Source organism: Coturnix japonica, chromosome 2 (genome assembly GCF_001577835.2).
Source record: "Coturnix japonica isolate 7356 chromosome 2, Coturnix japonica 2.1, whole genome shotgun sequence".
NCBI classification, from domain to species: Eukaryota; Metazoa; Chordata; class Aves; order Galliformes; family Phasianidae; genus Coturnix; species Coturnix japonica.
In genome coordinates, this window is record NC_029517.1 from 54552984 (window position 1) to 54568975 (window position 15992).

Genomic DNA, 15992 nt, shown 5'->3' on the forward strand with positions numbered 1-15992 from the left:
ATTAGCTTCTAAATTAGCGCACCAATTTGTTGTACCAATTTTGGAACAAGTCCAGTTCATCTGAAGTACTAGAACATAACGTGTTAATGAACACAAATGCAGAGTATATTAAATATCTCACACAGTTATTACTTTATGACAGACTGCAGTAACAGTCTACAAGAATCCCTAAATATATTTATTGCTAACTTTTATAGAGGTGATGTTTTTAGCACCAAACCATATTTTCCCAATCTTTGTGTAACTCTGCTCCACTTTTAGACATTATTTCTGACTCATACAAGGGAATTAATGTTGTGCAATATACATTCGCATTTAACTGCAAGTCTTGTGAACTAATTTATTGACATCTTAATAATTATGCTCTAAAAAATAAAGCAATGTTTATATTTCATTTAGGAAGGAAATCCTTAGAAATTATAAGGCCTAACAAACCAATATCATCATTATTTCTGCTTGTGCTTTCTTTCTCCTCATTAATCTATAATGTAATTCTAAGTGATTAAATTTTCAAGTCAGACTCTTGAAGTTCCTCCTTTCTTCTTGTCTCAAAAAACATCCAAAATTCCCTGCCTAAGCTAATATCTGTTCCATCTCCTCTTATTTGGGGTACTTTTCTGCTACTGATTTCTTAATATAACCTTCCCTGTTAGCGGATCAAATTCATCTCTGCTGTAAGACTTAAGTCCAGCAACATGAACATGTGCTTTCATTAAAGAATTAGTCCAAGGTTAAATACGTTTCTTTGATACGATGCTGAGAAGAGCACTGAAAAAGAAAGGATCAAATTGCATTTATCTGTCAAATGTTATATCAGATGTCACCAATTTGTTTATGCACTCATCTTCCAATGTTAGCCCATTGGTAAATTTAATTTTTTATTTTGTTTTGTTTTAAGACCTAGTCCTGTCTGAAAATTCTGTGTGCTTCCACTATTGGCTTCTTAAAATGGAATTAACTAATAGTCACTGAAATATATAAAGCAATGCTGAAAGATATCTATGGGAATAGTCACTTAGCACAGCAAATTCTTTTCCTTGAATGTACTGACTCCAAAATCCCTTTGAGATTACCTTCCCTGCCATGAAGCAACAGAAACCATGGAAAATGTTAGATTTTAAATGGAATATTCACATATATTCCAATATTCTGTATGAAAACATAGAAAATTTATTAACATTGTAAGCACTGTGGTGGCATTCCATAAATGAGATAAGAGTAAACCTGAGGACCTGGTGTAAATCTGCATAGACAGTTTAACTGAGAAAAAATTACTTTGGTAGATAACATCTTTGTCTCTTTGAAAGATCAGTTTTCATCGATTTAATCCATAAAAGACTGGTAGAGACAATTCTGAGAGCATGGACTGAAGCATACTGGCAGCTGTAGAGACAGTGAACAACTCCTGTGCAAATACTGTATCTAATGTAATGCTTGCTTCAGAACTTCTTACTACCTTCACAACTTCAATGAAGACGTTGTAAACTATTTCTGTACTGAAATGGTCTAACTCTAACCCTTAGATTTTTATAAAACCTGACCTAAAAGTTGCCTTATAAAGGACTTTAGTGTAGTTAAGCAAATGATCCAGAACCTGTGCAAAAAGCTTAAACAAGGGCAACTATTAAAAATGTCATAGTCAATAGGATGGAAGAGAGGTGAGGGCATATTAAGATTGATTGCCCATAACAAAATACACAGATGTCCCTCTGAAGAGTCATAAAACCTTCTGAGTTTCAGGAATTTGATCCTAGGAATGCAAGATGAATTGTGATTTGAGTATGCAGCTCCATGAAATCTTTTTGTAACCTGTCTCGTCAAGAAGAATTAAAAAAATAAGTCACTGCTATAAAAAAGAAAAATAGCTCCAAGAACAAGTCAGGTATTCTCATAAGGTATTAAAGGAGATACCTGAAACTAGTTCCCTGCTCCAAAAAAAAGAAAATCTGCTATAACTGATGAAGATAATGACATTATCTTTTTTGCTCTTCAGATTGTTTCTACTTGTAGTTTGGCCAAATGTTGCTGTCATCCATTGAAACTCTCTCCTCTGTTTTCCAGAGGTTCAGGAATACTTCATATATGCTTTGGTATCTCACTTGGCCTCTGCCTCTGTTACAGAGCCTCTTGTAAGTTATGTTATATCTACAGATACTAAGGCTGCCTTTGGGGATCTCAAATTGTACCAGTTGCCAGCTTGCAAAAAACTGCTCAGTGCCCTCACCGTTAAAGTACAATTTCCAAGGACTACCATTGCAAACAGTTTATAATATAACTCTTGCTAGGAAAAAAGGATGCAATTGCTGTGAATATACAGGAAATAAAGATTTTCAAAAGATTTTAAAAAGCCAATAGGATCAAACAGAATACTGTGCTGAGCTGCCAAACTACCAAGTAAATTTGATGTAGAAGCAAAATCTACTGTCTTCTGTTTCTGGAGGCTTTTACAAATCCACAGCTTTTTACATTATGGAGGTTTTATCCAGAATAGCTTATAAAACATTCCTTTTGTGGATTCATTAAGGAAAGCCTTGAAGTCACAACCGGCTCTGAAAGTGCTTGTACCTAGTATGAACAGCTGTAAACAAATTGTCCAGATATCCTACATCCATGAATGCTTATTACTGACACACAACTGCTGTTACCATCCAAGCATGCCTTTTTTTTTAATAAAAGTCCTCTCAAACTCAGATGCAGATAAACGACCCAAGTGCTTTGGCCTTCAGGAACATCAAAATCCCCAAGCTCATAAGATCAAAATAAATAAATGAATAAAAGATACAAGTGGCTTACTAAATGTGTTCCTCAGATGTATGAAATTCAATTTCTAGGGTGGGATTTAAAGTCTCTAAAGAATTCTGATATGCAAAGTGGAGTTAAGACTTCCCAACAGATCTCCTAAAGCTTTGAATCACCCCTCCCGTCTTCCTGAACATGTTACCACTATAACATTCGAACTTCCAGCCACGCGTTGCATTGCTGATAAAAGGGATCTGTGAAAAACATTACTGCACATTTCAGCTTCTGAATCAGCCATTGGAGGACAAATCTTAAAGACCGTTCTTCTATTCCGGATCATGCTAGGACTGAAAAATCAACTCATTTTACTTTTTTGGACCTCATACTACAAGAAGGAATGAAATTAACTTCTGACTGAGTCCTTACCAAAATACAAAAATATTTTTAAGGTTTAGAAAGAGAAGCAGGGAGATGCAGATTTCTCTGCTATGTCTCAACATGACTTATCTAATTACAGGATTTAACAGCCTCTGAGGACCAATTCTCTGGCAAGACAAAAGCTACAACACACCAGAATCAAACAACTGAATGTTTTAGTATATAAATGCTGTTAAAACCTAACCTCAGCTGGGTGCTGGTGCTAAATGGTGAAGCATACACTCTCTCTCCCACCAAGTTTTTCCAAAAAAATTGAAACGAAAGTACTATTTTGTTTTTCAAAAAATTACTGGACAGGCAGAGTTTTAAAAACTAACAAAAATTACCTGGCAAGGCTTCTTCATTTTAATTGCTATAACATGGTATCTGTAACAGCAGAGTTCACAGGTCCATGACCCTCTTTCACTAATCCACTTTAACAGGCAGAGTTGATGTGTGTATCGTACTGACCCATCACAGCGGCAAGGATTTAACAATTCACCCTGGAAAGGCAACACAAAAGCATGAACTGTACAGAAATACTTTATGCATATCTGTATTCAATACAAAAGCATTTCCATCTCTGTAATTATCAACTGGCTCCAATTTCAACACATGAAATGATAAGCATGTATTCTAGGCTGTGGTAAACCTCAAAAGATAACCTGTCTTTAAAAGACGTAAGCGCTCCTGGAAGTACAGAGGCAGGTAACTATCTATGCACGTATGTGTATCTATGTGAAAAAAAGATGACAGTGCATCAGCCAAAAGTAGCATATCTCAAATAAGTACCTCACAGGGAGGTGGTGGAGTCACCATCTCTGGAGGTGTTCAAGAAATGTGTAGACATGGCACTGAGGGACATGATTTGGTAGGTACGGTGGTGATGGGTTGACAGTTGGGCAAGATGATCTTAGTGATCTTTCCAGCCTTAACAATTCGATGATACTATGACATGGCACCAAAAGTGGCAAGATGTATTTCCCTACTCATTGCTAGGAAGGAAACTGATGTCATCACAGGGAACCGCGCTCCTTGAGCAGGGTTTTATATTGATCAGAGAGACGGCTGTCAGACAGGAGCAGAAGTCATCTAACTAAACACTTCCCTCATAGTTCATATATTTCAGCATTGTATAAATCGGCTATTCTCCTGTTTCCTCAGGATTCTTTTAGCTAAACTAAAAGACCAGACACAAACTGCCAGTTACAGAACCACTGTTGTAATGTAATAACTGTGAAGACACTTGGACGCCTTTTTAACGTTATCCGCAAACAAACACTCTAATTCTAAAGGACAAAAAGGAACCAGACAAATCTGTATACTTCAAGTATATCTCTCCTGAGGGTAGAGCCGGCGAACCGTGATGACAAGCGGCACACAAGCCGAACACAGCAAACCGCATCCTGCCCCCACCGCCCTGCCCCGAGCGCTCGGCTTCGGCCGATCCAACGGGCAGCGCTGCCGGCAGGCGGCTCCGGGCTCTGTCCGTGGTGCTGACCGGGGCTCGCTGTGCGAGGTGCCGCCTCACCTGCTCGGGGCCCTGGAAGCAGATCTTGCAGATGGGGCCGGCCCCGCCGGGGTGGCTGCCGCTGCCGCTCTCGCTGCTACACACCGAGCGGGTCTCCGGCTTGTCGTCGGCCGCCGCCCCCGCCTCGCAGCTGGAGCCGCCGCTCTCTCCCTCCGCCGAGGGGTCGCCGCTCGCCTCCTCCGCGGCGGCGGGCAGCTCCAGCGGGACGCCGGGCTCCCGCTGCGGCTCCCCGGCGTGCGGAACGGCGCTCCCCGCGGCGCCGCTCATGGCCGGGGCAGCGCGCACCCGCGGCGGGGAGAGCGGAGCGCGGCGAGGCCGCCCTGCGGGCTGCGAGCGGCCGGGAAGGTGACCCGGCGCTGCCGCCTCCCTCTCTCCTTCCCTCCTTCCCTCCCTCCCTCCCTCCCAGCCCTCGCCGCGCCCCGGCGGCCGGGTCCGGAGCCGCCCCGGCGGCGTGCGCGTGTGTGTGCGGTGCGGTGCGATGCGCGAGGGCGGCGGGGCGGGGCGGGGCGGGAGGAGGTGCCGAGAGCGAGCGGGGACCGGTACCGGAGCGAGCCCCGCCGCGGTGGGGACGGAGAACGTGAGGGCCAACACCGCCCACGCCGCCCGGACTCGGCACTGGGGGGACCCGGCGTATAGAAAGACTTGGGGTGTGCTGCTGAGATGGTGAGGGAGATGGAGAACGTTCAACAGGTGTTCCCAGGGGCAGAGCGGTGGCTCACACAGTCTCTCGTGGCTGGCTTTTTTTGCTTCTTTTTTTTTTTTCTCCTCTCAAAAATTCATTACATCACCTCGTTTTCAAAATTAAATCTGCTCACAGCATCACGACCGTCTCAGAAGAAAAAAGAACAAAACAACACAGCACGCCGGCTAGAAGTTCCTCAGACTTTGACTAGGGAACGTATGTGTGAATCTCAGCATCCAATGTAACACCAGTGCACATTTCATCTCATGAAAATGACAGCAACTGCCTGCGTGGGGGAAGGAGAAAACGCAAAAGACAATTGTGAAGCCACATGCTCCTCTACAGCCAGATTTAGATCCAAGTGATGATGAGCTCGCCTGGCCTCTCAGAATGCATCGGTGGCTCTGTGTGTGCCATTGGGATGAGGATGTGTCAGGGTGAGGGGAGGTGCTGCCTCCTCCAGCAGAGCTTTGGTGGCTTTCTCAGTGCAGATGTTTTATTGGGAGACAGAAGAGGTGTGTAGAGATAGATAGAACACTGCTCAGTCACAGGCCATAAAGCTGAACACCCACCAAACACCCCTTCAACCCTTGTTCTGACAGCTCTGTACTAGCTAGGCCAATGCTGACCCTTTCACTTGGTGTTTGGGAGAGATAGTCCAAGCATAGGATTTCTTTTATTCTCAAGGTGGTGGTTAAGTAGGCGAGTGACATGGATTTGTCCTGATTTGGTGATGCAAAAGAAAAATATCATATTGACGGTGACATTTTGATGGACCGTCAATGTAGAAATTCTTCTACATTTAATTTTCTCACAGCAAAGTAATACCTGGAGATGTTGCCAGAGAGACTAAAGGGCGATAGGGACAGACTTAATCAAATAGATTAATTCTAAAGGAAGAAGGGGCAATCACAAACAAAGACCAAGAAATGTCAGAAGAAACAGATGAGTCCAGAGTGCTTGGTAAAAGAGAGGCAGAACCAGAAAGAAGGAAATGACAGGGAAACTAAGGTCGTGAAATGAGAAATGAATGCTAAAAAGTTACTCATCTGCATGAGAGAAAAACAGCATGCCCTTGCTATTTGTTATATGTGGGGTTTTATACTATTTTTCTTACTCATCCCTTTGTATGTCATCGCAAATTCAATAAATTACACAGCTTTTGAGAAGGATGCAAAGAGAAGATAAAAATGTCAACAGAGAAATGGAATGGCTCCTTAATATCAGAATAAGAAAGAAAGATGTGACTGTATGGAACGATGCACTGTATTAGGAAGGTTAATCTTTCCTACTTAATCTTGCTCAAAATATATGAGCAAAATGACTCTTAAAGGGAACACATCCAATCTGAATTGGAAGAATGATTCTTTCTCACATACGTAATTAATTTGGAGAGTTGATGGTGAGTGGGTATTTCATAGACATGAGGTTTTTAATGCATCACCTGTTTGCATGTCTATCAGCAGCTAGTGTTATGCCAGCTAAAATAAAAATGCAGAGGCTATTGATCCTCATGTTTCAGAGCATATTAGTGTTATTTAGCATGCTGGGGTGGGAGGAGATGCCAGCAAAAGAGCAGAAGGGGTGAAGAACATTGTATAACACATCCTCCAACCAAAGTAACATTCAGCCTTCTGCTGAGCGAGAGATGGGAATAGAAGCCAAAAACAACGATCGAAACAGAAAGAAGAAAAATTTAAGCAGAAAAGGGTGTTCTGCTACATAACAGCAGTAGTGTGGGTGGTTGGGAGAAAGAGAAGCTGAAAACAGGAAGAATGAATATGGGATTAAGACAGCGGACTGCGTTTCATGGGATTTATGTGCAAGCACAACTTTGTGACACACTCCTTGTGCAACATTGGCCAAGTGACCTGAAGGCACCCTGTTACACAAGCATGGGCAGCTCATAGCACACCCTGCTTTGGGCCAGCAGCCTGCAGGGAGAATGGGTGTCACATCTGCCACCTCTTCTGGGAACAGCAGGACATCTCAGCTGGCACCAGATCCCCACGTGTAGGTGTAGCTCCCTTTGCTTCTCCTTATCCTGTTCTCTATGTGAACCTGAAAAAATAATGTTTGCATTCTCTGTTCTCACCCTGCCTCTGCCATTATTACTGGCAGAATGAGGCCACATTTGTACCGTCTTGATCTTGGCTAAGATAACCAAGTATTACAACAACACAAATTATAAGGAACAATGATAGAGGTAAAAATAACACCGAGGTAATAAGGGACAGTGAAATGAATTGCATTATTAGTGGGCAATGAAAAAAGCAAAAATACAGTGCCCAAGGGAATGAAAGTTGTCTCTCCTTTATCTTGGTTGTGCAGGAATAATGGACAGAGGCAAGAAAATACTTGCAGGATATTATACTGGAAGCACTGCGTCACTGCACATTTAGAAGCCAATTCCAGCTCTCCTTTTTTTTTCCTCAAAAACTTCCATTAATACATCACTTTGTACCATAAATACAGTAACAGAACAGCTCAATTATGGGTTTATTCCGTTTTGCTACTTCCTGTATCTCTAAGGAAAACAATACGATATAGTTCTGAAATATTAATAAAGGAGAAAAGAGAGCAATTTTCCAGTGTATTAGATGCAAAATAAAATACTAATCGGATAGGAAGTGAAATCTACTTAAATAAGAATGCAGAGACATTATTAATCCCTTTAGTAAATAGTATGCATCTGTCTTTCAGAGTGAAGTTCTCTACAGGTGGTGGACATCACCTGTAAACAAAAATAAGGCATTTTGACTGTAAGCAAACGCTTCAGTTTAATTTGAAATGCACTTTCCATGTTTCTATCAAGATCTAACTTACCTCTGAGTAATATTCCCATCTGTTAAACTTCCATGTTCCACTTTACAGCACTAAAATATCTGTGCAGATGGTTAATAGCAATGCTACTGACTGTGTTATTTGATTGTTCATGGAATGTGACCGATTTTTGTTATGAACACATCCTCATTCCACAATTGAAGCTTTTACAGTTATGTCAAGCAATTAAAATCTCATGTATACAGAAACCTATTGTCTCATGAAAATACTTTTTTTTCTTGTTATTGTGTGGTTTTTTTTTGTTTGTTTGTTGTTTTTTTTTTAATATTATTCTCTTGGTTTGGTTTTTTTTTTGAAACATATACCTAGATTCCTATCCAACCCTGCGGTGTTCCATGCTGATAGAGTGCTGAATAGCCTCCAAGCAGGGCATCTACTTGCATTTCTTCCTCAGTTTCCCTTGGTGCTGGGATTTCCCTTTGGTGTTAGGCTCCTGCTTCAGGTGAAGTGGCTCTTGGGACTCAGGGGAGCTGTGGTTGCCCCCTTGCTTCCTCCAGTGAGTAAGGACAGGGCACTTCAGGCTGTTATGGGGCAGCCACAGAGAGAACCAGCCACAGGAGCTGCTTCTTGCCAAGTCTTTACCCCAGGGTTCCTGCCTGCCTTATAGTCCCCATTCTGACCTATAGCTCCCAGTCTCCTGAAGGCATGCATCTCCTGATTATTTCAGTGCCCTTCCAAAGCCTGTCATGGATGATGATATAAAAGTTAAAAATTTTTAATATGATTTTTCTTCTTGGCATAGTCTCATACCATACATAATTGCCATTTTTTCTTTATTGCATTCCTGTCTTATTTGCCAGTACGCTGTATTTCTTCAGAGCCACTAATTTATTTTTAAAACATTTGAAAATATCTATGATTGATTTTTCTCCACTGTGAAATACAGAACTAACAGCTTCCTATGAAATGCAGTTTCTTTCTTCATCTTTAACTCTTTGGAAGTTTTGTTGTATCAGTTGCTGAGAGCGGGGAAAAAAAAAGATTTAACACGGCTTTTTGAATGAGGTAATCATTGCTTAGAAATAAACTTGGATCCTTGATTTATTTTGGAAGTAGATCAGCTGCCACGGATTCTAGAGGACGGCACCACTGAGTTCAGTTTATCGAAACAGAAATGACAGAACGTCAATTAGCTTTTCCATTACATGTCATATGAACAAAAGCCAGGCCAAAGAGAATTTATTTTAGTATCAGCTGTACAGATCGTTTTTATCTGTTTACAGATAAAAAAAGAAAAATAATCTCTTTGTGTTGTTAAGCGTTTTCCTTGGATTTCTTTGCCTACAGGTATTAGAGTGAATGTAATGTGTTGTGAAAGCAACATCGGCTCTTGAAAAGTATTGGTGAAACAACAAAATTAAGGCAAGAACTTCCCACTTACCTTCCCAGTGGACTCACCCACTGGGTATTAATCCATTCTGTACACCACTGGTGTATGGCAACTTAAAAAGCCATGGACTGCCCAACATTTATAGGAAGGCAGTGAAATTTGGCTTCTACTGCTGAAACTCATTTTGGGAGACACCACCATGATCTGGGCCCCTGTGTGGTTGGCACTTCAACACACACAAGGCAGGAGACAGCATTTCCCACAGGTAGTTGCTAGCAAGAAGGAAACAATAGTGAATTTTTGAGAGATGAAGTAGAGCTGATCCACAGAATCACAGAATTATCAAGGTTGGAAAAGACCTAGAAGATCATCTAGTCCAACCATTACCAATACTTCCCAGCTTGGTAATGGTTGGACTAGATGATCTTCTAGGTCTTTCCCACTTACATCATGGTGTCATACCCACACCACTGACATCAGATGCTCACTGAACAAGCTTGGAAATGACACTTCACAAGACAAACGACAGAAGGCAACAACTTTTTTAGTTTGCCAAACTATTTTAGTTACATATGTGGTAGAAAAAAAGCCCAAAAAAACCAAGGAGATGGTGCCTCCATGTCTGAGATGTTCATTTCTGGCTGAGGAGGTATTGGTCTGGCTGTTCCATGTACCATAGGCAGTTCCTGATGGTCTCATCTCAGCACGCTCAGTCTTATCTTGGAAGTAAAAATGCAAGTCCCCACAGCTTGGACAAAAGATCTTCGACTTCTGATATAAAGCAGTTGTAAACCTCTCTATGTGGCTTAAGTCATGGGATGTGTCCTAGCTATGATGAATCAGCGTAGCTTGCCAGGTTTGCTGCTGCTGGACTGAGAGTTTCCACCTCTACTGAAAGTGACCTGTGGAAGTTACCTGCCCACTGTTACAAATCTGCTGAGAAGGACACCAGTTCCTGCAGATGTGAAACTTTGCCTCACAAGGAGTGCCAAAACATAAATGTCAGCTGATAGAAGAGCTGGCTGTATGGGAAACTGGTAATCACAACCTGAACCTCTGATTAATCAGCTGAGGCAAGTGTCAGGTCAGCTGTGGGAGCACAGGTGAGGGTAATTGAGCTGTGCTCCTGGAAGGGGTGGAGCTTGACTCCACCTCCCCTAGACTTCATTTAAGGGCTGACCACCACTAAGGCAGCATCTCTTGGAGATTGCTCCTCTGTGGAGATTGCCTCAGTGTTTTCCAGCCAGACTGAAGGCTTCTATACTGGTGAGTTTTTCCTATAGATAACCTTTTGGATATTTATCACTATCCTTCTTGTATTATTATCATCTTTATCTTATTTTCACCTTATAGCTGGCAATAGGGTTCTTAATTTTGAGGTTTCAGTTTGAGTGTGTTTTATTGTGAAATAATCTTTTGTACTCTATCTATCTTGCTACTCACCAGGCCTATCAAAAATAATTTGAAAAGGCTATTTAACAAAATTGTGTGTATTGGGAGCCAAAATTCTGCTTCTTGTGATAAATTTGTAGGACAATACATAGTAGTCACCACAAGCCATGTGGGATTAGATTAGAAAGGTGTTACATCACTGAAGAGAGTCTTTCTATTTCTTACAAAGTCCAATGTAACGTTATCTCATTTCAGAAAGACAGTTACATAAACCAGAGGAACTTGCATCTTTTATGCTTCTTAAAGGGGAAGAAGTAAGCACCTTGCTCCTGCTGATCCTGCAGTCTTGCCTGATGACTATTGTCTTGTCCACATGAGATATTAGGAAAAACTGTTTAATGTTTTTTTTTCTTCATTTTTTTTCTTCTGAAGATGCTTGCAAAAATGTGAGACATTGCAGAGGGTGTATCATCCAGTGTGGGAAAAGGAAAGGAAGTGATTGTTTATGATGGAAGTTTAATCAAGGTCTGAAATCTATAGGAAAGAAATGCAGGATTTCCTATGCAATGGTGATCAGTCCTGGGGGTGTGTTGAGCAGGAAGTAACACAGAAAACTGAGATGTAGGACAGGGCAAGGACAGAGGAGGAAACCACAGAAACAACTATTGCTGGTGGCGGTGCGGAGCTGAAAATTTTACAAACTCAAAAAGAGGATTCCTCTCTAGATACCTATGAGAATGATCCACCTGCTGCAAGGTGCTGGTGCATCATCCAGCACTGAATTCTACTGAATGTGGTTGTTCTCAGGACTAGATCAGAGAAGCAGCTGCCCACTGTTCTACCATGTGTGTTGTGTGCAGAGGTATAATTGCTTAGATCCATTTATCTAACCCACATGTTCTCATTTTTCAATTTGGAAGTCACTGCTGAGGCTTCAGCTCTCCTTTTCTGATTCCTGCTTTATGAATACTTATTACAGACAGCACAGATATGCAGAATTTGGACCTTAGTTACATTCTGTGAAACTCCTGGTAATGAAGAAATCATTAAGCGAAGGAGATTTGTATACAGGACTGATGTGTCCTTTTTATAGATACAGCACTTGAAGGAATATTTTCACAAACTGTGCCAGTGATGGGATGAGACTTAGTCATGGTAACATTAGCTTTGCAATGTTTTAGGATTTTAAAACTAGTATTAAAAATAGTATTAACACCCAGAGCTGGCTGTGAGAAGATTTACTGTCTTTCACTGGTCTTTTTTCATTCATGAATTTCCAGCACACTGAGTACACAAAGGGTGAGGCCCATACCTGTTCAATATCCACTTCCTTCACTGCACACCTTCTTTCACTACAAGAAGGCAAAGTAGGGATGGGTGTCCTCACTAGAGGATTTGGCTTCACGCTCAGAGTCTGCAAGGTTACTGCAAAGAGAAATTGGACAAAATATGTTAGAGAGCTACAGTACTAATGTTTTATTAACTGCCCCTTCCTGATGAACTGTGCATTGTTCAGCCTGAACCTGAACACTGAACAGAATAAAATCTGAGAGATAAAGGTATGTGTTAAGCACATATGTGAAGCACTGGAGCAGAGCTACAAGAAAAGGACAGAGTGCAGGTTAGTCCTGCAACTGGTTTTAAAATTCATTGTCAGTTAAAGCTGCAAAATGAAACATGTCTGTGAGATACTGAACAATGTGGAGATTCTGGGACTGGAATGGCTGCAGATCCAGTGGCACACACTTCAATGAAAACTGTAAGTGTGCTCATTGGGAATCTGCATCCTTTGAACACAAGATACCATTGCATTCCTCTGAGGCATAGCTTGCACGTATGCTACAGAACATACAAGAAACCTGTGCCCTTCTAGGGTGGTACCTGGAGGTCAAGTAGGATACCTAAGGGCGTTCAAAATGGCATTAAATAGCTATGTGCTTGCAGCTATTAAAACCTAAGTCAACCAATGCTAGAGAAACAGAAGTGAAGCAGTGTTGCACTGCACTTAAATTCATCTCAAACTATTCTGCTAGACCCCTTTAGAAGGGAAGCATTACCACTTCCACTTCATTCTGGCAAAAGTCCTTTTCTCTCTGCCCTTTGTTGTTCTGGGGTGCTGATGGTAGAGAGAGAGGTACGTGGGCAATGTTAAACTGGATGAAGAGATCCCAGATGAAACTTCAAAATGTTCTTAGTTTAAGCCTATTGCCAATAATGGATCTACAGTCAGTGAACTTGACCCTTGTTCTCCTGGTAACAAAGACTTCTCTCTGGAACAACTGCGTGAAAGAATAAGCAATTACCTTCTTCTGTACATGTGATTACTAATTTCTAACCAGAACAACAAAAAAACAAGTCACTTCTCTCCCAGTCCTCACATTATAATTTCAGTTCTGCTGCCAAAGCCTGTCTGGCATCTGCTTTGTATATTTGATGTACAGCTGTGGTAGGAAGCCACAAATAGTAGCACAGCATCTTCCAGAGCTATGCTGCCAAGGGTAAAAGGACCCTGCAGGGCAGCTGTACCAAGGGAGCCATCCCAGCTCCTTGGAAAGCAGCAAATCATGCTGCGATGAGAAAGGTACAAAAACAGCCAGAAAGCTGTTCTTTTCCAAACTTTTTCCATTCTAGGAAAGCAAGTGGCTCCTGGCCAACACACACAAAAGGAATCAGTACTTGTCAGTTCTAAAAGGCAGCCATAGGCTGCTCTAGCAATGCTATGTATGTATAAGGTTATGAGGCAGTATGGAAGTGTTGCTGTTTGTTTCTATACCTGATGCAAAGCAGGCAATCTGTAGGATGCCTCAGGATTAACTACAAGGTTGTTGTTGTTTTTTGTTGATTTTCAGTAGGGTTGGATATATGGCATTTGTTTAACTAAAGAACGTTATACACTCAGAGGAACGCAAGTATCCTTGAGCTGTACATGCTTGAAACTAATTACTATTCCTCACTGAATTAGAATGCTTAAATATGTGTATGTCTTTAGGTGAAGTAGGGCAGCCTTTATAAATCTTATAGGGCTGACTGTGAGCTTTTCATATTCTGCATTTTCCTGTCTCAGCCAAAATGCACCGCGCTACTTGAAAGATAAGCAGGGATGTTTAATTAAAAACTGATGAAAGATGTTTGAATACGTAACTTAAACTTCAGCCCTCTGCCTATTTTCTTCTCATAGACGATACCCCTGACAACACTGACTCTCCTGAAATTGATCTGTCCTTGTTTATTTGTAATAAGCATTCTCATCTCTCTCTTGGTAATATTGCAATGAATCTTTCAGAGAGTGGAGTGAGATGGATGGTTTGGTCCAGAGTACGCTGTAATATCCAATAATTTTTATTTCTTTATGTCTGGGTTATGTTCACCTGAATCACAGGGAAAATGAGTTTTTGCATCTTTAATAAATATGTCACTTTGGAATGTATGCCCAATTTGCAATGATTGATAGTTACAGCAGCTAATATAGATGTGAGAAATTACCAGCTAACCTTAATTAGCACTTTTAAGTTTCAGATCCTGGAAATTATATTCCCTAGTATAGCTAACTGATCCTCCTGTCTGTATGTGTTTTATCTTCTCATGCCTGTATACAGTTAGCAGCAACTTTGACATCAAATTAAAAATACTGTACATACATCCTTATATGATTGCATACCATTACTGAATTCTTAATCAAAAATCATATTGGATTCTGAATAAACTTTATGAAAAATTAAGCATAAAAATCTATAAGGAATTCCAGGGCAAGTATACAAACAGAAGTCTATGGTTTCTTCAAATATGAGTAGGAATGTTGGTTACAGCAAGCCAGAAAAGGTCAGAAGTCTAAATGCTGAGATGCTGACTGTCCTCCAGAGGCCTTTGTTTATCTTTCAAGGAAGGTATACGCAGCATATTTCCATACTTGGTCGGGCCCTTCTGGGACCAAATATACGTTCAAATGCTGGTTATGTAAGTGACCCGTTCATGACCTAAAGCACTAGATTTGCTTTCCTTGGTGATTCTGACTTTGTTCTTCTTGCTTTCTACCACACTCCTTTAATCTCTTTCTTAGTACTGAAGAGAAAAGTCAATCCATAAAATGTGATTCCCTTAACTAAGTGTTTTACTGTGATTTTCATCTACTGAACTAATTAACTGATTATTTTTTATTAATACACTGACTTTGTGATAGGACATACAAAATTCTAGTGGCATCGACTTTAAGTACTACACTTGTTTCTCAAGGGATCTTCCTTATAAGCTGAATTACTACCATTAATGCCTTAACTAATAGGTAATTGGTGTCCTGTTGCACATTAACAGCCTGCAGCTGCAGTATGGGGAAATCTGTAGTACTAAATACTGATATCTAAATACACAAGACGTAGCTAATAGCAGTATCCAGTGGAGGTGAGAGTGTTTGCACACAGATGTTGGCATTAATTTCAAGTACCGGTTCATTTCACAGTTACTGACTGTATTTGCACCTACTCTAAAAAATAAATCAGGTCAGGAATCAGCATGTTGGTTAAATAATTTGTTCCGGTTGAGGAATTTCTGAAGGTGGGCATCTGGAAACAAGTGTTCAAACCAGTGAATTACAGGTGGTCTCAGCCATCTTGGCAGTCTTCACTTCGGATACTTTAATACTCACCATCAAAATAGACTTTGTGAAAGCATTTCCATTTGCCTTCTTGAGAGAAAACAGATCTCAAATCCCATTTTGACCTCAATAATACATCCATATCTTTAACAGAGACACAGACAGTGTTCAAGAGTATGCTATACTTAGACCTTGTACACTGCAGCATATAATGTTAAACCTAATAACCAAATGCCTGCATATATCTGCTTGGCTATCAAGAGGAAACTTACGGTAGAAGTTTTGTGGAATAAAAGGATTGACCTTCTATACCTAGCATGTACTTCTAGCTCATTTGAAGTGGTTTTCTTGTAGCCTCTTGCTTGTGACTTCACAATTTATTATTATCCCAAGAAATGGGGTCTTTGCTGTATATACTGTTGGGCATGGCTACGCTAAGGATAGATAACACTGCTGCAAAGTGTCCCTT

The 15992-nt window shown here is 40.9% G+C and overlaps 1 protein-coding gene across 1 annotated transcript in view; it reads right to left on the reverse strand.

The window, feature by feature from the left end:
* Positions 1-5038, reverse strand: part of MARCHF11 (membrane associated ring-CH-type finger 11) — a 29962-nt gene extending 24924 nt beyond the window's left edge. The window contains exons 1-2 of the mRNA XM_015854387.2: positions 4688-5038; positions 3504-3659 (exon numbers count right to left, since the gene is read on the reverse strand). Of these exons, the coding sequence (XP_015709873.1) occupies positions 3504-3659; positions 4688-4954 (423 nt within the window). The 5' untranslated portion in view covers positions 4955-5038. The remainder of the gene's footprint in view (positions 1-3503; positions 3660-4687) is intronic.
* Between the last annotated feature and the right edge of the window lie 10954 nt (positions 5039-15992).